At 42.3% G+C, this 26,991-nt stretch overlaps 1 protein-coding gene across 3 annotated transcripts in view; it reads right to left on the bottom strand.

Annotated features, from left to right (window-relative positions):
* Nucleotides 1-26,991, bottom strand: part of CREB5 (cAMP responsive element binding protein 5) — a 442,462-nt gene that overhangs the window by 114,116 nt on the left and 301,355 nt on the right. Inside the window, exon 1 of one of the 3 annotated variants that reach the window (XM_040259718.1) lies at nt 18,694-18,792. The exons of the other annotated variants lie outside the window; for them this stretch is intronic. Coding sequence (XP_040115652.1) covers nt 18,694-18,740 — 47 coding nt within the window. The 5' untranslated portion in view covers nt 18,741-18,792. Of the gene's footprint in view, nt 1-18,693; nt 18,793-26,991 lie in introns of those variants that run through there. 3 annotated transcript variants of the gene reach the window in all.

Here is a 26,991-nt window from a genome sequence, read left to right on the forward strand (position 1 = left end):
GTAAATCGCATAAAGCAGCCTTGTGCAGGAGCTAAGCTCTGTGTCGCCTGCTGGCTCTGCCACAGACCACAACTGTGTGCTCTGCACAAATCCTTTAGCCTCTCTACTTTCTCAGAGGCAAAAGAGGGTTGACCACCCCCACTTCACAGGTGTGGTGGGAGGATGATCCGACAGTCATATATGAGATAGTATTGAGTGTGCACTTGGCTCTTGGAGGATGGTCACTGTATATTCTATTCAAGAAATGATTTGTCTATTTTAGAAAATAAAATTATTGCTAGTGTCATTTTAATACACAAAGTAAAACTACATTCTTCTAAATTGCAAGGTGATGTGGTTTGGGGAAAAGACGCAGCCTCTCTGAGGCATCTGAATGTCTTTCCCATTCCTGTGAGTCCTGGTGTATCCTGCTGGATCATCTTCTTAGAGAAACCTACTGCTTTCTCCAGCCCAGGCTAGTCTCTGCTTTGTGCTCTCAGAGCATGTCTCCGTTTCCCCCTTAAACTGGACAGTCTCATCTGGGATGGACCCGGCACACAGTAGGAGCCTTGTGGAAGTTTGTTGAATGACTTAATCCCTGTACATGTTGACTTAATCCCTGTACATGGTGTTTCACTTCCTGGCAGCAGTAGCCCCATGACACATCCATGACAGGCCTTCTTTTTAAGGACCGTGATGACTTGAAATACTATCCTGAAGGGACAGTCAACTTATCATTGACTTGAAAAAGGGGGACTGGGGGAGGGGTAGGGTTTCTAGGAAACTTGTGTGTCCTCCTTGGGCAATCTTTCCCAAGCCTCCTTTCAAGTTCTCCCACTTTGTAGCACTTAACAGGAAACTAAATTGATATTAGTCTGAAACACTTAATAAAATAGTAGCAATAAAGTTCATAATAATGACACTTGGCATGCACTTTGCACTTTGCATCCAAGGATCTCAAAGGGCCTCGCAACTGGGCTTTTGCTATTTTCAAAGCTACACATGGACTGGACACGAGCAAAGAAGCCACTGAGTTATAGCCTCCCTTTGGACAGAGTTGATTCTAAACTCAGAGATTGAGATTGTGACCATATTACGTGCATAAACACATCTACTGCACACAAACACCCACAGACGGCAGACAACTACATGTTAAAGGCAAAAGTGATATAAAGACTTTTGGTCCCAAACATGCTTTCGTCTGTAATAGCCGGGTCAAACTCTGGAACGCAGGCTTGCATTTTGGTAGGCTTGTTTTATTGTGATATTTCTTTCAACCCCCTTCTCAGTGTATTTATAAAAACAATTGGAACATCTGTGTCTGTTCTTTAAAGGCATGGAAGTTTTAAAGGGCTTATTTTTCCTTTAAGTTCATTCCGGAGGAAATTTTGTTTAGGCTTAAATGATTAGTTAAAAGCCACACAGGGGTTTATGTATAAAGCATCTCTTCTAAGGCACTTTTCCCTTCCCCGGTGGCCTTCCACTTTGCCAAAGAGAGTGACTTGCTCAGTTTCCCATATTATTCCCCAGACAGCCCTATTCATACTCCCAAACAAATGTGGTATTTGGGGTTTCAAGTTTAAATGTAATTTGGTATCATTTCAGATGTCTTCTTACAGCTTAATAAACATCTTCCCCAGAGGGACATGGATCTGATTTTAATTTGTGGTAGGGTTATAGTCACAGTAAATGTCAATTTTAGCTATCGACAGTCAGTCCCTACTAGAAACAGAAATAGAAAGTGACTGTCAGTGCATCTAAGGGACACGTGCCACAGGATGCTTGCTCATAGGAGTTCACTGTTCTCCCAAGAAATCCCTGCAGTGACCTGTGACGACAGCTTGGTTTCTCCTCGGGCCCTGGGAAACCAGTGGCTCACCAGAACAGAATGTGTCAATCTAAAGATGATAAAAAGATGCAGTGAGGTAACTGAGTCCTTGGCTTTGAATCTGAATATCCCAGAAAGTATGCCACTTTCTCAACTACCGGTTTGTCTGGGGATCATGGGCTGTGTCCTCAAGAGTTTCATTTCTTCATGGATAAAATAAAGAGGCTGAGCCAACAATCTTCAAGGACATTTTGACTCTAAAAGTATATGGTTAGATATGATCAAGAGAGGGTAACTTGGCTTATGGAGAGGCCCAGAACTGTTTATTTCAGGGACGCAGTGCATTAGCTGTGAGGGGCTTTTCCTCAAAGCAGGGGACAAATGGGTAATTCAACACTAGACTTTTCTGTGCATTCCCTTTTTCCTGAACAAGAGGCAGGCTCCAAAGATGCTGGGATGTGGGTACTATTTAGCTAAGGAGGGCAGGAACCACAAATCCTGAGGGGCAGGTGAGGGGGTAGTTCCTTCTCACATATGAAAAATGATCAGTTTAATCAGCATAAAATAAAGGTTTCACTCTTCTGTACACTAGAATCAGTTAATTATTACACAAATAATATTCTTTGAGAAAAGTAGGCCAGGTCCCCAGATAAGCAGTTCTGTCTTTTCACTGGGGTGCATGAGGCCCTTAGAACAGTTCGGAGAATGACAAAAATCCTTCAAGTCTGTGACTTGCTAGGAAAAACATTTTCACTACTGAGGAGTAAATGCTATCTGACCCTACCCATTTAAGAGCTAAGATAGTATTCCCTAAATGCCAAGGTTGAGCCCTGTGGCACCCTGTCTGTGGTGCCTGGGATGGTAATTTTCTGTGTTGACTTGACTGGGCCATGGATGTGCAAATATCTGGTTAAACATTATTTCTGAGTGTGTCTGTGAAGGTGTTTCTGGAAGAAACCAGCATTTGAATTGGTGAATGAGTAAAGCAGATTGCCCTCCTCATGGTATATAAGCATCATTCAACCTGCTGAAGGCCTAAAAAGAACAAAAAAGGAAAAGGCTGACTATACCTCCTTCCTCCACCCCTCTGTCGGACTGGTTGAGCTGGGACATCAGCCTTTTCCAGCCCCTGGACTGACACTAACCATATCAGTGTTCCTGATTCTCAGAGGTGTGAATTTGGACTGAAATTTGCATACCAGCTTTTCTAGGACTTTAGTTAGCAGGGAAAAGAGCACGGGACTACTTGGCCTCTATGGTTGTTGTAAGCCAGTTTTTTATAATGTCATATATATTTTCATAGTGTATTGCCTATTGGTTTTTTTCCTGCTGCTGCTGCTGCTGCTGAGTCTCTTCAGTCGTGTCAGACTCTGTGCGACCCCATAGATGGCAGCCCACCAGGCTCCCCCATCCCTGGGATTCGAGAGACTCCTAAATAATACAATGTATCCTCTTTAGAACCTTTTCCCTGGAAAGTGTCCTATATTTCCTTAAATATATTTGATAGCAGTGAATTCATGGAGTCCAGGCATTAACTTTCACATCCTTCATCCTCTGCTTCAAGTCATTCACCAAGTTCTATTCTCTCCACTCTCAAAATAGACCTGGACTCCATCCACTTGGCTCTGTCCCCACTACCAAGATCCTAGTCCAAAATACCATCTTCTCTCACTTGGTTCTTCCCACATGTTCTACCTCCCAGTTTACTCCTCTCCACTCCAACCTCGGCATCATAGCCAGAATGACCTAATCATGACATTTCCCTCCTCAACCTTCTTCCGTGACTTTGCTCAGCATTTAGAATTTAATAAAAACATCTTCTAAGCATTCTACCTCTTTTATATCTGCAGGGCTACTCTCCAACCTGACTTGATACATTTCACCCATTCTGGTTTTCATTCATTTCCTAGAATGTGTTGAGTTCTTTCCTACCCAACAACCTCAATACATCTTAATGCCTTTACCTGGAATGCTTACCCATCTGCTCTTTAATTGACCAGCTCTTACTTATCTTTTCAATCTCAGTTTAAATATTACTTTCTTAAAGTTTTCTCTGACCCTCAAATGCCAGGTGCCTCTAATTTAGAAGGTTGCATAGTTCCATGTGTTTTTCCTTCCTGCTATGTCTAACAATATTTTTACAGGTATGATTATTTAGTGTCAATCTTTCCCATTAGACCCTAGCTTCCTAATGGCAGGGGCTATATGTATCTTTTGACTGTCAAAGGTAAAGTGATTCTGACTTTTCTTTTTTTTTTAAAACCATTGAGAAACTATGTTCTAACTTTCTGGAATGTTCCACTCCATTTAGATGGAAGAGAAAAGAGAATACCATAATATAGCTGGAAAGGTTTCTAGAAGTTAAGATGATTGATCCAAAGTAAGTGAGTATCAGGATATTCACCTACATGCTCTTAGTAATAGATCTTTCTGATAGTCTGACAGTTGAGGCTATTTCTTTTGAAAAGCACAAAAGCCTAATGGGGATGCTCATTCCAGGGCTTCTAATTTTTGCTTTAGGTTAATGTTGAAGCTTTCTTATGATAGTTAGGTATTTTCCTCTTTTGCCAATTATTTCAATTATTGAAGCTCTCCAGAGGGTCAAAAGCCATAACTTCTATGTAAGGTTCCCAAGCATCAAATATATATGCCAAGAAAACTTGCTTAGTTAAAATAAGACAAGAAGAACTATAGTTATAAATGCTGTGAACTGGTTTCCTTATAAGGCAGAAAACGGAAAAAAGATCTTCTGGTTTTTCACTCAAAAACAAAGTAAACAAAATCAGTGATTTCCAAGTCCAGTGCAGCTGAGAGAATTCATTTTCTTAATATGGAGTGGGCTCAGGAGTGATGAGGGAGAGAGTGGACATTCAAGAATGACTGTCTACTGCAGACTTCTGGCAGACTCTCTGGCCTATTGGTCCACAGCCAGTGTTTTTTTTCATAAATGAATTCCACATCTTTATTAAGTTAAGAATTTCTTTTTTTTTATTATTTGAAACATACTTTAAATATTTTGTTTTATGACGTCCTGGAAATTGATACAATTCCTTCCAGATCAAGGAAGATGGAAAAATCAATTACATTTTTTTTTTTTACATTTAGAGAGATTACACAAAAATTAGGCTCCAATTTAATTTATCCATTACTCTGAATATCATTTGACGTCATGTGTGAACAACTCAAGACTGCCAGAATTGAAGGTGTCCTTCTGATTAGATGAATCAGTTATTTTTGCAGAAAAGCCCTAAATGATTATTAAATAGAAATATACCCCTACTGTGAGTTGATTTAGAAAAGACTACACAGTTAGAATTATAGATTTTAAATTAGAATGAACCTTTTATAAGAAAAATCCATGTAAGAATAAACAGAAATACATCAGAAGCCTGATGTGAGCTTCTGATGTCAGATTCTTTACACAAACAAGTTACAGTTTGTAATCCAGAGAATGAACCTTATTAAAATGAACTTTATCTGACGTGGATAGAATTTCAAAGTTGGCCCATTTACAGATGAGTTAATTGGCTTTATCCGAAAGCAGAGAAACTTTCAAGACCATTTAAATCATGAGAATCGGCGGTTCAGAATGCAGGGATGGGCTAGGGAAAGAAATGAAGCCTAGACTTCAGCAGAAACTAGAGTTGTCTTCCCCACTCTTCAAAACCAAGTTCTCAAAGCCTGCTAATAGGTTTCACTGTTTTCTTTCCAGTGCTTATCATAATCAGGGAACCACACATTTGCATCCCTAATGGACCCCTTTCAAAAGTGTGTTGACATTTCAGTAGGTTTTGAATAGCTTGTAATGCTTCTCTCAATTTGGGCAGGTGCCCACAAATCTCCTTATATGGGCCTCAACATATAGACTGTCTGCTTTACTCACTTTGTTTAATCCCTGGGAACCTATCTTAATTATACTCTTAAAAAAGTGAAAACTCAGAAGTCAGATGACTCAGAAAATGAACATCTAGCTGGACGTCCACATGCAGGGCAGCATCTTAGCTGTATCTGTGAACTCAGGCTTGAGCTAAAGGTATCATCCTTCGTGTGCTAAATTCACTTTTTTGAGCTTCTATTTTTATCGAAAGGAAATAGATATAAATAAGACCCTGAAGATAAACATAGGTTAGGAGAGAAAGTTGAAAGATGAAGCAGGGAGCTCATCATTTGAGCAAAAACTCCACTGTATTTTACTGCTTGCATTTTCTACAAGGACGAAGAACCCAAAAGGGCCTGTGGAGGGGAAATTTCAGTCCCACCTACTTTTTGTGGCTTCGGTAAAAATACATTCCAACAGAAACATAACTAAAATTATTTTTTAAGTTTATTTTTTTAAAACATTTTACTCAGTTCCTGAGATGTTTCAAGAACTGTGCTAGGAGCCCAGAGTGAATAAAAGATCACCCCTGCCCTTAAGAAATCCATCCTGTCATAAGGAAAACGAACAAGCCACGCAAGTCAGCACAGGCATAATGGGAGAATCCCTCAACAGATATCTGACATCCTAGGGGTTTCGAGGGAGAGATCCCAGGAAAGGGGACACATGAATTGTTCCAGGGAAGAAGAGAAGTTAGCCCCCTCACTGCATGTATACACGTGTGTGTGGCTCATGGACATACGTGTGTGTGAGAGTGAAAGAGAGGGGATATCAGTGGTAGGGGCTCTGAGCAAAGCAGGTTGTTAAAGTACATCAACACAGACCAAGAAGACGTTAAATTATTATTGTTGTTCATAGCTTAACGTGAGATGAGAGCAATCTCCTTGAGTGATAACCACCCCTATCTAGGAACACATGCTCTCTGATGTGTGTCCATTCTGCCTGATCTGTAGAGAACAAACTGGGTGTGTAGGATGACTGCATACATTTAGACTTGTAAAAAATGAGTCCTCCAGTATTTCATGTAGGTGTCTGAGTTACAAATGAAAAGAACCATTCGATAGACTATACTGCATGAATCTGATCCTTTTTGAATTAGAGGGCAGTACAATAAAAGGGAGAGAAAGATTTAGGGTAAGCGGCAGGGAGGCACTGAGCTGTGGGCAAGGCTTCAGCATTTTCCAGAGTCAATGAAGCCCTTCTTGGTCCTATTATCCCATATTAAGCTGCTTCAGAAAAGGTAAAAATGGAGCCAGACGGGCCCTGCTTTTTCTGTTCTGAAGTCCTCTAAGACTTCAGATACCAGAAAGCTAGTATCATTGAATTTCTTTCCAGCATTCCTAGTTTTCCTTTATTTCTCACTTTGAGCTCAATAAATATAAATAGGCATGAGAAGGGGAGGGGGTGTATATTTTAACAATCACTAGTATGAGGTATTTTCACTGGAAGGCCTGAAGATGGTTTTCTGGGTTTTATGTGACTGTTACTGTCCTTTTGGTGCTCTTTTTGCAACAAATTAATTTCCATTTTCCTGGAGAGGAAGGTCCTACCTCCAAACATGGTGTCAGATGCTATACCAACAAGATAATAAATAGATTCCCCATTACTTCCAGCACAGAGTTAAAACATATAGATTTAAAGATAGCATAGCTTTTTTTGTGGTCTACATTGACTTGAAACCTTTTGAAAAGTACGTTGTTGTCCCCTAGTTTCTAAATCGATATTGGCAGTCACTGAATGCATCCTTTCTTTCAAAGGAAAAGAAAGGAAGGAAGGAAGCAGGCAAGCAAACCTTGGTCATCCTGGCTTAAACAGGAAAATGAAACAGGGGCTGAAGACAACGTTGCTACACGGAGCAAATGGCCTGGCCCAAGCCTTCTCACCCAGGCTTCTTCCTTCACTCGCTGTGTGCAGCTTACCCCAAACCCACTCTGTCTGTGCTTTTGCATGTGAAAAAGGAGAGACTGTAAAAGTGTCAGCCGGCATCTGTCAGCAGTAGCCAGTAAAAAAGAATGAGAGGGCATGGAATACACAGGGTCCACAGCTCTTATAAGATAATCAATCCATGAGTCCTTTCCATGTTGCACCTGAGTTTCCTCATGCCCGTAAAAATTCAAAAGTGCAGAGAAGTTCTCATTTAGCTTATTAAATAAAGAAGCTACAACAGAATTCAAGTTTCCAAGACCATTCCCAGCAACTTGAAAACCTCAACCCATGCCCTGCCTCTCTAATATATAGCATTTCCATGGTGCGGCCGTTTTAATAAACCAATGACTATTTTCCTCCAATCTGTTTGCTTTTAGTGGGCTTTTTTCTTCCGTCCCCAAAGAAGCTGGCACACTAATGTCAGACAAATGACTAGAATAACTGTGGACTGCTCTAGACACAAGTGAATAAAATATATCAAATACTCCACATCCCTAGAGTATATTATTCTACTTAGAAAATGGTATAATTGACTTTGGGTAGTATGGGAGAAAAAAATCCAAGATTTTTGAGTGGTGGGGTTATTTTCTGGTAATTGCTTGACTTGAAACTTTACTTTGTCAATCAGACAGCTCTCCTAGCCCTATAAATGTGGGGCTTTTTGGTAAAGGGAGGGGGGTTATCAAAAGAGAACTGACAAAATGGCTAAAGCCCCACAGGCCTTTTTTCTTGTCATAAAGTTGTTGTCAAAAAGATTTGCTATTATGTCTGGGATGGGTGAACTCCGTGGCATTTTGTGTTCAGCTAAAAACATCTCAAACCATTTTTCAAACATTTTGAGGTTTGGCAAAAACCTGAAATCCATCTTGCCAAGCACTTCCCCCCCCCCACCCCGCCCCTTAATTCTTAAACCCATGTGTCTTTCAAGGGAAATTTAATCCGTATGTTTCTGATTCATTTACACTTAACTCATCAAAATGGTGTTTTGTAAGAGCTATTTGATGTTCAAGAAGTCTTATGAGCTTCTCTTTTTATAAGTCTGAAAAGCCTTTCTTTCGGAGAACCAGAAAACTGTATTTTACCAGCTGTAAGCCAAATGATTTGAGCTGTGTTAAGAGTTAAGAACCTGCTGAATTTAGGAGGCAAGAAAATAGACACAATGACATAAATAAGCGTCCTCACATCTGCCTGCTTACACTTCCACCAAAGGCCTTTCAAACTCATTTTCCCCTGAAGAAGCCTATGTCACGAGGCTTGAGAACAAGTCGCAAAGCTGAAGCAAGAAAGAACCTTGGTCCTACGGCGAAAATGCCTTTTGATTCTGGAGATGACCAACTGAAAATTCCTAGCTGAGCATCAGTAGAAGTAAACCAGGTGTGTTTCATTAGATAAACCCATTACCAAGAGAATAAAATAATCAATGAATGACAGAACAAGAAGAGACTTAGGAGATTTCTGGCCTAGTAGTATTTAGATTGTGTTCCAAGGACTTCTGGGTGGAGGTGGGGACATGAGTTGAGGGAAGAGCTGTGGACCAGTCGGAAGCTCTATTTTTCATATTGGGTTTCTACATAAGAAGACTTTTGGTAAGTACTCCGGGGGTAAATTCAGTTTGAAAACAAATTCCTTAATTTTATATGAGGACACTGAGGTCTGGGGACAGAATCTTGGAGTTGGGACAGAGGTGGCAATATAACCTTGGTCTCCTGACCCTAGTCCAGCACTCCACTGACCTTTCCACTATGCCAGTGCTTTCTGAACTCTGGCTGCAGTTCATTAGAGGGTACTAGTGAGGTATTAGTGAGGAACTGGTGAAATCAGTTTAATCCAACATGACTAGTATTTTTTAGGATGTGATCTCCAAGAAGTTAAGACACAGTAAAGACTAAGTATTGATTTATCAAACTATACATACATGCACATGTGTAAACACACACATAAATATACACGCACATATGTAAACACACACGCACACACATATGTAAACATACACACATATGTAAACACATATGTAAACATACACATGTTGACTCTATTGGGCTGCAATAGAAAATATATCCCTTACTGTTGTTCATATCAAAAAAGTTTTGAAACCCCTTTATCATACAGAAAACTGTGTTCCTTTTCCTGGCAGTTCAGCCAATAGCAATTTTCAATTTGCCTCATTAAAGACCACGTGGCTAGAAGTGGCATGATGAGCCTTCTCACTTCCTGGAAGAAATCCTAAGACTCACCGGGCTATCTCACTGAAGGCAACTTAATACAGATTGGGAGAGAATGGAACAAAGAACAAATGTGTGATGGGGGAGGGATGTGGGGACAGATACCTCGTTGAGAAAAGAAGGCATCATATTCATCTTTGTACGATTTACAAACAGCAAGAATGATGTTCAACTCGTATACTGGCCAGCTGCACAGTGCAAAATCTAGACGTATTAGCACCAGCATATTTCCAAAGTGCATCTTCCAAGCACTTAACAATCATGAATTAGTTAGAAACATCCTTCCAAGGTCGGGAGGCACAATAGTTCATCTCCACACCATGGAGCTTTGGAGACTTCAGGGAAACTGAATAAAACAGCACCTGGATAATTACTGTGGAAAGATTAATTGGGTTAACCGGCTGTGAAGGATCTTGTGATAAAGCATTATGAAAAATGGTGTCCCCCGTGCACTCTTAGATGTCAGCGCTGGTGTCTTTTGTGCCTAACAGCCGAAAGTTGCTTCCACGGCAAAGGATGCAAAGTCATTAAAACAACTAGGAATTACCCTTTGCTCTTTTTTTTTTTTCCTTTTTCAGAATCCTAATGAAGTGACAAGTTTTCTGTGGTCACAAAGTGCCAGAGTCTCTTTGGGATTAAAGTGCAAAGTGAGGCTGGATTGGGAATTGTGGTCTAAAACAGTTCCCTATGTGGGGAGGGAAAGGGAGGAAGCAGCGAGTTTCAGAGCCCAGAGGTCACATCCTGCAGGTGGGTGGGTGCTGTTTCTGGGGTGGTTTCCAAGCTTTGTCCTCATTGGACATGGACAGGCACTCGGTGTGGTGAGGGCTGGTAGGAGAGGGAGGAAGGGAGAGAGCAGTGGGAAGCACAGAGAGCCTGACTCCTGGACGGTTACCCCATCTCACTTACAGACAGGGACGACGGGACGCCCCACCCACTAACTAGACACCGGGGAGCTTTTGGCTGGAGGCAGAAAGCAGACTATCTGTCTGCTTCTCCACCCCTCCCTCCAGACCAGAGGGTGGAGTGTTTGCACAGCCAGGTGCCTGAATGACTCCCAGTTTCTCCCAGCCTGCCAGCGGCTCTTTTGTGCCCCTGTACCTCGGAGTCTTTCTTTGCACTCTCCCCACTGCACCATCCCAAGACGGTGAACTCAAAAGGGGAACTAGAAGCATTTGTTTGAGCAAGAAGATGCAATTCCTGGGTCCAGGAAGTCCAAGAGCCTGGCAGGGTGGAAATGTGCTCCTCACGCCTTGGAGCCGGATTCTGGCACTGCCATCAGATAGCTTTAGAATATCAGATACTTTGTCACATTTTGGAGAGGCCTTAATTTCTGAATCGGTAAGGTGAGCGGGTTGGGTTTAGGGATTTTTAAAATTTCTGCCTCATCCAGACGTTTAGAATGATAGAATTATTATTCTATAGCTAAGGAAGTTCTAGATGCTGAGCATAAAGGCAAAGCAAATGCCATCCCTTGTGACCTGTACATAAGCGCTTCCTCTTTACTCTCAGTGGAAGGAAATGGCAACAAGCAGCTTCACACTGAGTTAGGGGAAGGTCTGAATTAAAGAAAATGATTTGGCCAGCAAGAGGCCACTTCATAACCCGCATCAGGGTGGGTGCTGGCGAAAGCAGAACTGAAGGTGAAAACGCAACACGAGAGTAATTTACATGTGCATTTATACTAAATGGGTCTATCATAATTGCTGTCATTATGATTAATTCCAGAGGAATTAAAGGAGATCAGCCCTTTTTTGAAGAGCGTTGCTGAACTGACTGAAGTATTATGATAAATAAGAAGGTAAAGAAGAGGCAGATGCAAAGGAAAAATTGCCTTATGCCATCTAAAAAAGAAATCTGTGCATGCTAAGTTGCTTCAGTCGTATTCGATTCTTCACGACCTTATGGACGGTAGCCCACCAGGCTCCTCTGTCCATGGGATTTCCCAGGTAAGAATACTAGAGTGGTTCTTTTGTATATCTAAAATGTCTACTTTATACACTTAATGCCAGCTATGTATTCTTATATCCCACACATTTTCTTGAATTATAAACATAATTTATTTATTCAGTATATATCTATTGAGCATGTGTTGCATGTCAATTGTAGAGCAAATAAACTTTGTATTTATAGGAAAAAAAAAAGAATACTAGAGTGGGTAGCCATTTCCTCCTCCAGGGGATATTCCCGATCCAGGGATTGAACCCGTGTCTCTTCTGTTTCCCATCTACTACTTAACTAAAAGACGTGGGGTGGGGGAGAGCCAGAGCTTCTTAACTCTGAAATAAAATGTTTTAAAGTGAGACTTTAGGCCTTATTTTCTGGCCAGTGAAGAAATGGTCCCACAGCTAGTGTTACGCTTCTCTCCTCACCTGTCCTGTTCACAGCCTCCCTGGCCTTCCATGACTCAGTTTACCTTTCCGGAAAGGAACTACTAAATAACGGTGTTTCTCTCTACACTACTGATGCCCCCCAAAGACCACTACCCAGACTTCCAAACAAAGTCAGCCAGTCTCATCATTAAATAACTAACACCTATGGAACATTTGTTAATTCCATGCTCAGTGCATTATAGTCATTATCTCATGGACTCCACTTCATAGATGAAGTAACCAAGGATCAGAAGCATCCAACAGATCAGAATCACACAGCTACACGAGGCAAAGCCAGAGTTTGAGCACAGATCTGTCTGACTCCAAAGCAATGCATAGGACACAATTACATGGGACGTAATGATTTCTAATAAAGAGGTTCCACTTCTGCAAAGAAGCTTGCTTTGCAACCTCTCCTTAGCAGTGATATAGGTTCCACTGAGGGCAGAAGGGCAGAGCCAACTGGGCAGCCAGACTCATAAGGCTACAAGAGGCCCAGCTGGCCCCTCTGCCGTGTTAGCACACTTACCCAACTCCACATGACTTTAAGCCTTTAAAGATCTTTGATTTTTAAAGTTCATAGGCTCCTAAAACACAGTAATTGATGATAGGCATTCCAGCTTATAGAACACTGCCTCTTGGCCCCATTTCCCATCTCCCATTAAGATGAGTGATTGAGTCTATGCATTAATAGATAGCTTGGCATTCCTTTGAAGCCTTCCTGTTTTTTCCTAGGCTTTGCTGTGTTTGACACATCCAGTTCTATTTCAGTCATTAAAAACAACAAGGAAAAAAAATAGATAAGGTAGAATTCAATTTTGGGTATCATGTGGAGGAAAGGAAGACCCTGCTGATAGCTAGGTGGGTCTTGGCTACTGCATAACTACTGTCGCACTCTCCATAATGATTGCAAACTATTGATTAATTCTTCTTGGGTGCAGCATTGCTTCATCAATCATTAAATAAGCTCTCCTGCCAGGGTAGGCACAGGAAGAAAGATGTATGGACTTGTTATAAAGTGTACGTGTACTGCGTCATGGACTTTGGAGTGCTCAGTCAAGTCAATTTCAGGTTTCAAGGATGTAAGTAGTCAAGGAACTGCTGTGGTTGCAACCAAAATTCATGAAATACACACTGCTGAAAGCACCAAACTGTTCTACAATTTGATCAGACTAGCAAAGTCTGTTTAAAAATTATAAACTTCAGAGACTTCCCCAGCAGTCCAATGGTTAAGACACTGAGCTTCCATTGCAGATGGCACAGGTTCAGTCCCTGGCTGGGGAACTAAGATTCCGCATGCTGCATGGCACAGCCAGAATATAGGAAAACATTTATAAACTTAAAATTTGGACCACAGAGTTTTCATTGACGTGGCTGACTCATTGGAAAAGACCCCGATGCTGGGAAAGACTGAAGGCAGAAGGAGAAGAGGGTGACAGAGGATGAGACGTTTGTATGGCATCACTGATTCAAGGGACATGAACTTGGGCAAATTCCAGGAGATGGTGAGGGACAGGGAGGCCTGGAGTGCTGTAATCCATGAGATCGCAAAGAGCTTGGCGGCTGAACAACAACAACTATCCCATTTATCAATGCCACCCGTGTCCCTTCCTTCTCTCAACTATTTCCCACATCCCTGTGCGATGCCCATGGCCCCTGGCACAGGTACTCATACACACATCCTTCAAAAATCCAATGCAAAAGGAGTTTCCCTTCAAAGATCAGAGGCCCACAAAGACCAAATAGAAAGAGAGCAGAAAGAAGAAGCCTGCATTCAACCCACTGCTTCTACTTTTTTCTGTGCAGTTTCAGAAGTGACCACCCTAATTTCCTTCGGGCTCAGGACAGCACTCTGCCTCAAGTCCACACTAATTTCTGTCTCTGGATGTTGACCTGGCCTCCCTGACCAACATGTACTTAGTAAACCGGAGACATTTTCATCATGCAGCTTGAGACATCCTGAAGTCTGTTTCCAGCAGAGGCTTGGAGCCCCTGGAATGAAACTCTTGATATAAGTCTCGGGCTCCATCACTGTAATAGAAACCCACCAAGTTCACTATCATATCCCTTTGTTGTGGTTGTTCAGTTGCTAAGTCATGTCCCTTGTCACCTTGGAAAACTCCTTTTCAATCTCTAAAACATCATTTTTGCCACCAGAAAAGACACAAGAGAGGAAATAACAAGCCTAAAAGGTAGTGTCACCTGACTATAAATATGCATTACATGCATGAACTATTGCAAATAGAAATTCTCTTAGTCCAGTCCAGAATGGAATCCAGTTCTCATGACTGAATTTGCTCTTCTCCATTTCACTCCATTTTCCCATTCACAAAGCCACAGCTGAGCATGAATGGGAATGCAAGAGTCTTTTTTCCAGCCTGCATTGTTCTCATCTCTCCCTCCGCTCAGGTCACTGGGAATTTGGCAGATTTTATCAGCACTAGTCCTCACCTCACTTTAATCAGAACAGTACATTTACTTCTGTTTCAAGTACCTGACTTGATCTCAGACCTGCTTGCTTTTCTGAATAAAAAGAAGACATAAGGGAAGAAAGGCTGGCAAAGGAAGCAGCCTGAGTGATGCTGGGAATAGGATGATCAGTTAGAATCTGCAGTCAGTCACCCGCAGAGACTCCTGGGAGGACCCTTTCCTGCATCCTCATGAAGGCAGCAGCTGAAACATGATTCCTGTGATCTCGTTGAGTGCTGGGGCCCTTAAAGAATGTCTCCAACGCTGACAACTCTACATGGTAGGTATGGCTATCCTCACTTTACAAAGATAGAAACTATGGCACAGTGAGGTTAGGTGGCTTGCCAAAGTCATATAACCAGTGACTGGAGGAGTGACTGACTTGAACCCAAGTCTTTTGACCTCCAACTCCATGCTCTTTTCAAAAGACCACAGTCCTTCTCTGATCAGTAGCTGTCTGCTTTTCTGATGTCATCCCCTTTCCTTCATGTTGAAGATGTGTCTACAGGGGAGAAATGGCAGGAGAAGAGGAAGAAGGCTGAGTTCAGTACTAACTTAGCGTAGGGGTAGACAGTGGATAACGCTCTGCTCTGTGCCTGGAATACAGATGGAATATATTTATACCTCTTCTTTTATGCCATCAAAGCCCTGCCTCCTCCTTCACCTGCTAATATGTGAAGCATGGCAGTAGGGACCCCCACGGAGGGCAAAGCTGCCACTCAGACCACGCCTCAAGGAAATGTGAAACAAGGGCAATGTCACAGAGATAGCTCATTGCCAAGCACAGCCATGAGGCCCCTGATGGTCCTGAGGGTGGAGAAAAGTTTGTCAGTGATGGCAAGCTAGACTTTGTGTGGATTGGACTCGAGGCGTTAAAGCTTGTGTGAACTGTGGCAAGTCTAAACCTCAGTTTTCACATTCATAAAGGCAACACACACACACACAAATAAGTACAAATAAATAAGAACACTAAATAACATCAGCCAGTTGTGATCATTGCCAGTATCCAGGTTGTGATATTTACTAGAGTTTTGTCAGATGTCACCAGAATGGGTAAGGGGTGCATGGGAGCTCTGTATTATTCCTTACAAATACATGCATGTCAACAAGTACCTCAATACACATTTCAATTAGAACACAACAGTAATCAAAACAAAAACTCCAAACAAAACAATTACCAAACAGCAGAGCTAATGATTCCTATTCTTCCGGGTTATCATGGGGAGAAAGTGAGGTAACAAAAGTCTGACTGAGGATCCCAGTGAGGCTCACACTCCTCACCCTGCCTCTCTGTCAGTCATTTCAGGACCTTTCTGATTATAGGTGAACACCTTGGAGCCAAATCAACACAAATGGTCATGCTCTAAAAAAAGAAATCATGCTCTCTTTATTCCTGAAGAGTCTCAAGCACATACTTGGCATTCATCAATCTCTGCACAATGACTAATAACTTCACCAGTGGTTTCATTTCAGTTCTGGGTAATCGACCTCCCCCGGCCCCCGCCCCGCCACTGCCACCCGTAACAGGCGCAATTTTCCCTGTGCACAATTAAACTAGGTCCATAAGTACATACTTTACAATAAGGCTACTATCCTGGAATTTGGCAGAAGAATAGGGATATTGTTTAGTAAAATTATATTCTTACAAGCACATATAGTTTTGCCTTTCAAGTTTTTGAGGATTTTAAATAGCCTTCAATCTCATCTAAAAACTTGAATTTATGTTGAAATTACAGAAAGCTATCAAGAAGTTGTAAAGTTTGGGGGGGGGGGTAGAGTTCACTAAAAATACTATTTTGAATATGAATATGAATATGAAGTGGATGAAACATATATGTCTCCTGTATTTTTAGCACCATTTTATGCATTTGAGGGACTTGTGGGGTCTTTCAGAAAAGTTTACTCTATTCTTGGATTTCTCCACCATTCTTTTTGACAGACTCACCTAAGTAATTATCTCTCATTGAGGACTCCTTACAGGCTACAAGTGGAAACAGAATTTCACAAGAGGCACATTCATGCCAAAAAGCAAAAGAAACAAAAAAACAAAAACCAACTTTTAAAGTGAGAAAAGACATGTTCCCCTTCACCCTCCTCCATTCATTTCTTTCAACGCACTAATTCATTTTGAATTGAAACCTCCGTTTCTCTGAAAAGCTATGCCAAATACCTTTTAGCAAAACTTTTAAAGAACACGGACACAGACGCAGAGCTTTTGAGCTTGAAGGGACTTCAGAGATCACCTTAGATTGGTTCCACACAGGGAGGAGGGGCTTGTCTCCTACCTTGTCTACTCCCTCATTTCCAAATGAAGCCCAGATGCTTTAAGGGACTTGCTCAAGGTCACCAGGATTAGCACTCAGGCCTTCTGACCTCTACCACATCACACTGTTTCTTCCAAAAATTACCTCCTCCTTCCCTTTCCCTTCCATCTCTGCCCCAAAAAGGAGAAAGGGGAGAAGATCCATAAAAAGTCATGATTAATGATACCCCAAACATGCATTAAATAAACATAAACACCTTTCTGGTATGTGCCCCATGCCTCAGTATGCATCCAGCTCTATGATGGTCCACACTGAGCCAGAGAAGTTTTGGAGTAGCCAAGAGTCAGGGATCTCTCACTGGACTTGCTTTCTCGTTGTGGAGGGCTTCAGCTGAGAACTGTCTAATAAAGCTGGTTGGTTTTAGAAAGCATTCAGCGCAGGCCGAGCATCACAGCACTAAATGTATTTTATGAAACACACAGAAACGAGGTAATAATTTTCAAAATGTCAAAGTCTCTCCCTCTGGGTGCCCTGGATCCTTAGAGCATTGAGAACACCATCAGCTGTCTCTCTCTCCATCTATTCGGTGTTAATTCCTTACTCGCAAATATTAGCTAGCTGCTTTTAGACAAATCAATCCGGAAGTTTTTATCGTCGCCCCCACGACCACAGAATCTCATCTTGAAAATAACTGAAGAGCATACAGGTTTTAAAGTTAGCACCCGGATTAAGTTAATTGTCACGTGAAAGAGCATGAAGTTAAAATTAACTGCTGTTAAGCATTAGCTGAAATAATAGGTGAAAGACTATAGTTACTGTTGAGGATCATCATCTATGACTTTAAAAACCAACAGTACATTCTCTATAATAAATGCAATAGTGCAACTCTTCCTACTCAGCAGGACACACCAAAGAGTTCACCAGGCATTTACAATTCACTGGTTACACTCAAAAAGCCACCCCCTCTCCCACCATCACTTCAGTTCAACCTTTTATGAAAAGACAACAGTTTTGAGCCATTTAAGAGAAAAGGGAGAGAGAATCCCGGTGGAAAATAATACACAGCTGTGATAATATCATGTTTTTTTTTAAATACCATAATATAGTTTTACTTTTAATAATAAAAGATAAAAAAGGGGCGTCTGTGAATAATTAGAGATTGCAGTCTGAAGCCAGTTACAGTCACTGCAATTGATAATAAACTGAAAACCCCTTGAGAGCAGGTAAATGCTTTGCAACCCTGACCCCCTTGCTCTCACATTACTTAACTACCCTGCGGTTCTTGCATTACATCACCATTCAAGCGATTGGTTCCTGCATTTTAACTCTCTCCCTGTCTCCTCCGATTAGCAGCGACACTGCAGGCAGAGAAACTTCGCCTGAGTTTGCTCTGTCTCACTTTGCTTTTTATTCGTGGCTCTTTTGCTCCAATCCCTCTGGCTCCCTCTGCTTTAAAAAAAAAAAAAAAAAAAAATTGTGCCCAACCCAGCCTCGGTTCAACTCATTCAGGTCGCTATACTACAACAAAAACTCTGATCCAAGTGAAAAGAAATGCCTCTTCGGGACCAGAAGAGGAGCCCAGCAGAGGGGCTGGGGAAAGAGGAGAAGGAAGAAGAGAAACAAAGCCGGGCAGAAAGGGGAGATGGGGCGAGAGAAAGAGGAGGAGGAAGAGTATAAAGACTCAAGAAAAGAAGGCGGTAGGGGCCAAAAAAAAAAATTATAAAATCGGGAAAAAAAGAAAATAAAATTAAAAACAAACCTCATGGACATCACTGAGGCTGAATTCCCTCCTGAGGTGCAGAACATGAGAGCTCTGGAATGAGTGTGTGTAGAATTTGAGCCAAAGCTTAACTAGCCTGAGTGACTCACATCCTTCCCACTTGATTCCAGGCCAAGCGATGATGTAATGTGCTGGCCCTTCTCTAGCGCCGGGCTCTGGCTCTCTCCCTCCGGCTTGCTCGCTCGCTCTCTTTCTCCTGGGTTCGCCCTCCTCCCCCTTCTTCTTTTTAGCTCAGTGCTGGTGAAGTCACCATTTAAATCTGGCAGAACTGAAGCAAAAACTTCAATGTAACCAAAACAGCCCCAGGCCGAGTTCCAGACTCAGGGAGCCTTAGTGGTGCAATTGCCCTTAGAAACGAGTAAACAGAGCGAGAAACAGTACCGCCTGGGGATGGCCCAGCTGCCTGGGACTGAGAGAGGGACCCCGAGTTCTGTGGGCAGGGGTCCACTGGTTCTGATTTTTTTTTTTTTTAATGCTGATTTTAACAAAGGTCCCTGAGTTTGGAGAAAGGACAACAGTGGAGATGCAGGCAGAGATGGAGATGAAAGAGCAGGTTGGAAAGATGAGCAAGAAAAACTAAGACAGGCCACCAGCGCAGGCTTTCTTCAGAATCAGATGATCCGTCTCCAGGGCCTCACTGCCCCTCTGTGTCCTGGAGCTGGATAGGGTTTTCTGTCACTCAGTGTCAACCACCAGCTCTCCACCAGAGATCTGTCACGTCTGACCTCCCTGTCAGCAAGGGCAAACCTACTTTTGGGCCAAACACTTGCCTGCGTGAGGAGCCGTCCAGAAGTGGGAATTGTGGTCCCTACTCTCGTGGCCTCCGTTGATCACTCTTTTTTTTTTTTTTTTTGTGCATAAGAGAGAAGGACCCTCGTTGCAAAACACAGAGCTTGTCTTCCCAAGATTAGCACTCCACTCTCAGGTGAGTCGTCATCAGAAGAAGAGGGAGTTAGAGGTTCACCCCCCAAATGAAGACGGTCTGTGGGTTCCGCCACTGGCTGGGGGAGCAGTGGTGCGGGTGGGGTTGTCTGTGAGTTTTAAAGGATACACGGAGAACAGTGTGTGTGTCTCTTTCTTAATTATAGAGGGAAGAATAACAGCCTGGAGTGGTTGAGGGGGGAGTCAAACATTATCCTTCACAAATGACAGTGAAGCCCTTTTGTAATTGCAGAATTCCACCCCTCACTGCACACCTCTCCTGCTCAGGACTCTACCTAGAACTTCCAGACACTTGGCTATTTTGTTAGCACAGCATTTTAACTCTATCTTCTCTCTGTTTTCTCATTCCCTCACCCTAATGTCTCCTTCAAAAAGGAAAAAAAAATAGTAATTTTTAAAAATGGGAAGTTTGCTAGAATTTTTTCTTTTTTTGGAAATACCACAAAAGCAGAAGAAAGGCATGGGGTTGCAATTTTTTTTTTTTTTCAAAAATATTTGTAGCTTTTGCCCAAGCCTATTGCCTCTCATCCCTTTTTGCGATCAGTGAATTAACTAGGTGATACAAACATTTTGTTTCTCTGCATGTTGTCAAGCAGAGAAGATCCCAACTTCTAAACTCTGTTTTCAGAGAGATTTCTTAGTTTATTAAAGGTATCTGCTGCCAGGGCACAGGGCTGTTCATCTGAGTCCCTTGGAGTTTAAATCAGAGTGTTAGGGACTATCGCCAAACTCAGGGTGAAAAGTTAAAAAGCAAGGGTTGCCCAGAAGTCTCCTGACCCTGGGGGCTGGAGAGGGGAAGAGCTTTCTCCAGCAGTTTTCCTGGAGCATGACACCCCTAATCGACACTGATGCCACAGTTGCTCCAGTGACACCTTTATCAAGGCAGGCAGCTCTGAATTAGAGGTGATCAGCCATAATTACAGCTGGCGCCACTGAAGCCTGTGGCCTGACAGCAGCAAATATGGTTGTTATAAAGTTTGGTCCACCATGTCAGTGGCCTGTATAACTCACTTACGTCTGACTCGCCAGGCAGCTATTGATTTTTCTTCTGATGCAGATGCAGGGAATAAATAAAACAAAATCTTCCGTCACTCCTACCAGCCTTTCCACTTCAGGGCAGGATGATAAGATTTTACATCAAGGATTTTCTCCTTTTTATACATGCCATTGATCATACTGGTTAATATAAAGCTAAGGACTTTCACTTTTCCTTCTCTGCTCCCTACAACTCACCTTGATTTTGTATTTAAATATTATTTTGTGTTCAGTCATATCCGACTCTTTGCGACCCTTTGAATGTAGCTCTGTAGCCTGCCAGGCTGCTCTGCCCATGGGGTTTTTCGGGCAAGAATACTGGAGTGGGTTGCCATTTTCTCCTCCAAGGGATCTTCCTGACCCAGGGATTGAACCCACGTCTCCTAGTCTCCTGCACTGCACATGGATTCTTTACTTGCTGAGCCATGGATATGTGGTGCCAGTTTCCAAAGTGTAGCCTTCCTGTAACCACAAGGAGAAACACTCTCTATAGGACTTTTCTTAGACCATGTCCCGGGGCTAGATTAAGCTCCTAGAAAGTACACCCTACTTTTTTTTTTTTTTCACTGAAATAATTGAAAGAAACTTTCTGCTGTAGGTAAAGATTATTTAAAGGTATCTTTCTTGTGCCTTCCTTGGAAAGTAACAGAGGCGATGGCAGTTTTGGCCAAAGACAGACACAGACCTCTCATGAGACACATAAGCATTTTTGCTCCTGCCAGGAGGAGGAAGAGGCCTAAGGTTCCAAGACGGAGAGGGTGCCTCTGATCAAGGGTGTTGTGGCCAGTGGGTTCAGTGCTCCTAGCCAAACTCCGAGGGCCCCATACCTGATGGTGGTGATGCCACCAGGCCAGCAATGCACAGGACACACTGACGCTGTAATGAAACTTCTTTGGATGGCTGGCTGGAGTCAGAATCAATTTCAGGGTTCAAAGGCATCTGAGTGTTTACATTTGCCTTCCAAACATAAGTACCCACCTTCCCCACCATTCCAAATCCAGCATTTTCACTGGCTGCTGGGTTTCCCCCACTTGAAAAGAAACCCTGTTTTCCTATTTCCCTTCCTGTGAGCAGCTAATGATAGAGAATATCCTGTTCCCCAAAGAAAATTCCCTTCCGACTCAAGAGCTTCCTTTTTCACCCATTTGGCCCTCTCGTTGCCTCTCCCCCCTCTCCCAGCCCCCTCCATGTCCTAGCTGCTCTTCTGAAGAAGGGGGACTTTGCACATCAGGGTTATAAGATGCTGTAATTCCAGCGGGAGCCTTCTTAGAAGTAGGCCCTGGCCAACCAGCTAGGCCTCAGATTAGCTGGCTTGCTCAGGAATGCTTACAACACCCTCCTTTCAGAACATGTCATCCTTGGGGAGAGGGTGGTGGGTACCTCACAGCTGTTCGGTGTAACTCACATACTCTCAGCTCCCGATGAAATGTTCGGCTCCGAACAAGTGAAAACCTCTGAGATTTGAGCTCAGAGTTCAGAACACATTTGGACTATCTCCAAATCAACCTACTAGAAAAGCACAACTTGGACCGCAGGATTGAAGGGCACAACAGCCGACTCAAGTAAATTGTGTATGCCTGGGTGAATTTCTAAGCTCGAACACATTATGGAAACACACAATAAATATAAGAAATGATAACAATCCTTTCTAGACAGAGCTGATTTTTTTTTAAAGTCTGAATTTATTCTCTTCAAGGAAAAGCATATCATCTTCTTTCAGACATTGTATTTTAAAATTTAACCCACGATTCCTGCAGTCCCAGTGGAGTTTGAGGGGCCAGATAATTTCAGAGTTAAATAAGCTCTAATGACTATCACATGTACCCAGTCATAAACCTAGTATTAAAAATTATTCGGAAAAAAGTGGCATCTCTTCCTTTTTTAATTTACAATAACCATCCAGGTGGTTTTCTAAGGCCTCCTTTGCAAATTGCTTCCAGCGAACCTTCCGGTCACAGACCACTGCACACCCACGTGGTGTCATTCAGCATTCCCTTCAACTTGGGTGTGCTGTGTTTTCACAGTGGACAGAGGTTGAGAGGCTGTCTGGGTCAACCTGTGCAGCATGCAAGCGGGATTCACTGTTTAGACGGCTGGGTCTGTTATAGCCAGCTCCTGGCACTCCCAGGGAGAAAGTAAGACAGTGGTCAGTCCCTTGGTTACTTCTGTCTTCTACCTACTGTAATTCCAACATCCCAGGTCTGGCTCCAAGTACCCTCAGGCAACTTGCTGGCCTTCCTTGTGTCAAAATCTATTTCTGATGTTCTGAAGTGGTGATATTGAAAGTGACAGACAAAGGAATGAATATCTAATGATGGAAGCATCAGGAAACCTTGGGAGTAGGTAGGTATTGGGAAGTTATGAGATCCCTTTGATCAGCTGTAAAATATTATAAATTGTGCCTACTCATTATGTACTTTTCCCCTAACGTCTCCATTTTAAAAATGTGTATGTCATTTTGTCACTCAAACCCATCACAGTGTCCGAAAAGCAGTTGATATTCAATGAGTATTTGTTGGATAATTGAATGAATGAATGAACTCCTGAATTCAGGCATTACCTTTTCCATGAACAGCATGCTGGATTACCAGGCAGGGGTAGGAGTGTCCCTTTCTCTGGGCTCCTGAGGCATCATGGATCAGATTCTATGCCAGCAATAAGCCAGTTACCTCCACAGGAACTGTGAGCTTCTTCAGGGCAGAGGCTGGGTGGATCCATCTGAGTGCTCCTAGCACTTAGCAAGCAATTGACTCCCACACAGTAGGTTCTCAAAAAATGTGACTGAACAGAGCTATGGCACCACAGGCTTCTCAGTCTTCCCTGAATATTTCCCCTCTTAAAAGTCTTTTTCCCCCTTTTGCATTCTTACTCACAACTCTTCTGTGGCTTCTTTAAGATCTGGACATTCTAGAAGACCTGGAAAAATCATCATAATAATAAATCCTGGAAAATACACTGGTTGGCCTTGTCCATCTCTGCACTAGGCCATTTTTTTTCTCAAGGGGACTCAGATTCCTCTTGCTCCCCTTTCCCAGAACCCATATGGCAGCAGTGCCAGAATGAGCACCCTGAGGTTTTTATGATCAGAGCAGCTGACATTAGACTATTTCCGCCAATTTCTTATATATATATATAAAGCATCCAGGGGAATTGAAACTCTAGGTGAAAGGAACTGGCATTCTCCTATTGGCTGGGGTGTTTCTCGTGTGGTTGCTGGGGTGTCCTAAGGGAAAGAAGACTGACCCCAGGACTTACTCATTCCCCAAAATGGTAGTGTGTTAGATTTTTTTCTTTTTTTCCAGTTTTATTGTTTTATTGAGAAGGAATTGACATATATCACTGAAAAGGTTTAAGACAGCATGAGGGTTTGAGTTACATGCATTGTGGAGTGCTTGGGTGATAGCATTTCTAACCAGCAGAACATGCTGGGTCTTCCAAGTTCACAGGGATGAAAATGTGTGCCCACCAGAACCTGACCATCATTTGCTGCAAATTCCTTTCTGGAATGTTACCTCTTTGCATAGTTTTAATTCAAACACTGGGGTGTCTACTTTCTCAACAGTCACCCCCAAAGTATACTTTGCAGTTGCACAAAAAGGCTTTCTGAAAAAGGTGACTTAACTTGTTTGGATATTAGCCCTGAAAATATACCCTATTAGCTGTTTTCATTGTAAAACATGTTAAAATGAAAACAAACAAACAAACAAAAACTCTGCAAATGTAATAATGGATTTGAAGAGGTTTTGAGGGTACTAGAAATAAAAAGGAAGATTTAAACTCGGAAATTGTATTTGTGGTTGTTTTTCTTTTCACAGAGATTCCAGCTATAGGGCTCTGTGGGTATTTAATAACTGACCTCCCCCTACTCTGAGCAGAGAAGTTCACCAGCACTAATTTTTTCAGAGGGTTCTGCAAGAGGAATCAGCCCTCCAGTACTTTTGCCTGGAGGGGATGAGATGAATTTTTTTTAACCCCGAATATGAAGCTCTTGGGCCTTCCAAATGAAATTATCTATGTTTTTATTAACAAAGCCCCTGAGTTAAAAAGTTGGTTTTGATAAGTAAGAATAAATGGAAGAGAAAACTGCTGACATAATATTTTGGTTTCCAAACCCACTTCCACATTCTACTGTCCCTCTCAGGCCTGTACATGACTCTGGTGTCGGTCTTTACATCAGAAATCCCAGAGAAAGGTGCAGTTAATCCTGCCTTATGCTGAAATTCAGACCTAGACCTTTAAGAAAGTGATCACACTGACACTTTCATATGCATGGCTATGTGTCTTTGTCTTTCTAGACGTGTAGCACTGTATGATTCATAAATAACTTAGTCTTACCCTCTTCATTCATCTGAGAGGGAAAATAGGTGTTACGAAGTCCAAGAGGTTTGGAGGTAAAAAAAATTCTAAATTTCTCATTCTTCATAAACTTTAGAATTTCCTCTGACATGAATAGAAATAGGAAAGAATGAGAGATTCAAGCACCATCTGGGCCAATCTGAGTGCTCAATGTTCCCACCCAAACTGGAAAGCATGCCTTTAAGTTGGTGTTGGAACATGCCTTTCCTGAGTAATGATCTTCCTTGAGAATCTCATAAAAACTGGAAACTCTCCTTTTAACCATAGACCCCAGGTTAAAAATTCCCAGGAAAAAAGCATGTTCTCTGTGCATTAAACTTAAGCTATACCCTTCTCCAGGAAAAGAAAAGCAGGAATGCACAGATGAATCTCAATGCTTTGAAAGCTAACTCCCAGTCAGGCACTATAACCAACCAGCAGACCACGGCCTTTTTCTAGCTCAGTGGTTTTCAGAATTAGTGTACCTGAGAACAGACTAACATGCAGACTCCCAGGTGCTGCCCCAAAGATTCCAACAGCCATCGTGGGGCCCAAGTATATTTTTAAGCAAAACTCCCTAGAGATTTTGATGCTAGTGATCCATACACTACAATTCAAGAAAGAGTGAATTCTAGGTGGTCATCCTCAGTCACAGAAATATTGAAAGTGAAAGTGAAAGTCGCTCAGTCACATCTGACTTTTTGCAAACCCCATGGACAGTAGCCCGCCACGCATCTCTGTTTATGGAATTCTCCAGGCCAGAAGGCTGGAATGACCGTTTTCCTTCTCCAGAGGATCTTTCCAACCCAAGGACTGAACCCAGGTCTCTTGCATTGCAGGCGGATTCTTTGCTGCCTGAGCCACCAGAGAAGCCCACAGAAATATTACAAGCAAATAAGCTAAATAAGTAAAACAAATAGAAATAAATGTGTATTTTCCCATTGTTCAGGCTCTAAAGGAGCCATGGTTTTCTTTCACCTTTTTTTTAAGGGAAAAAATAGAATAATCTGCCCTAAAATGATCAAGCCTTTAAAAACCAGCTTTTCCAAAACAGGATGCCTAAAAAAAAGGATAAAAAGAAAACATATGTGTTCACAGTAACATAACGCCATCCAAACAGTCTATGGAACTATGGTCTCCAGGACCCCGATAAGATTAGGGTTTCCTGACCTGTGGCTGGCTCAGCAAGGCATTTCTCTCCTATGTTTACTATCAATACTTCCAGATGTTTACTTTGCAATATTCCCAGTCTCCTAATGACTATCACAGGGAGGGTACCTCAGGGAGAGGAGGGGAATATTGGTGGTAACTAACGAGTCTACTTCATGACACCAGCTCACCACAACTCTGGTGGTTATCTTCTAGAATTTCAACTGAACATCTAACAGTGGTCTTGGTTCAGATATGCTACAGAATGTTACAGATTTCTGCACAGGGTACCCTTCTCCAGGGTTCTTTACCCATTTCTTTCTAAAGGATGTTATCAAGTTTTTCAGAAGTCTTTCATTTTTAACCTTGTAAGGTGCCTATCCATCCACAGACCCAAAAACAAGAGTGACCGATGAAGGAGAATGAGGATCATGACCTGTGAGTCATCAATGGATGCATCTACTGTTAAGTGGGAATTAAGTGTCTGAATTACAATGATGCTCCTTGTAATTTCTGTTGCACCAACTCTTTCACATTAATATGGTCATAGCACAACTAACAGCTACTGAAAGAGACATCACACACTTGAGCATGGGACAGACAAAAGGAGAAACCTTGGGAGGTGCTGAATGTTTGAGAAATAATGCAGCAATGGAGACTGCAATGTTCTCAGAGATAAAGAGTAGGGAACGTCAAAAATAATGTGCTATGCCTAAAGCAAAGAGGTCTCTTAAGTCTTTGCTCACTTATTACCCTTCCAGTCAGGGACCATCATGCCCCTTTCATTCTGACACTTGTTGAAGCTTTTTACATCCA

The sequence above is a fragment of the Oryx dammah genome, unplaced genomic scaffold, assembly GCF_014754425.2.
Source record: "Oryx dammah isolate SB20612 unplaced genomic scaffold, SCBI_Odam_1.1 HiC_scaffold_18, whole genome shotgun sequence".
Lineage (NCBI taxonomy): Eukaryota > Metazoa > Chordata > Mammalia > Artiodactyla > Bovidae > Oryx > Oryx dammah.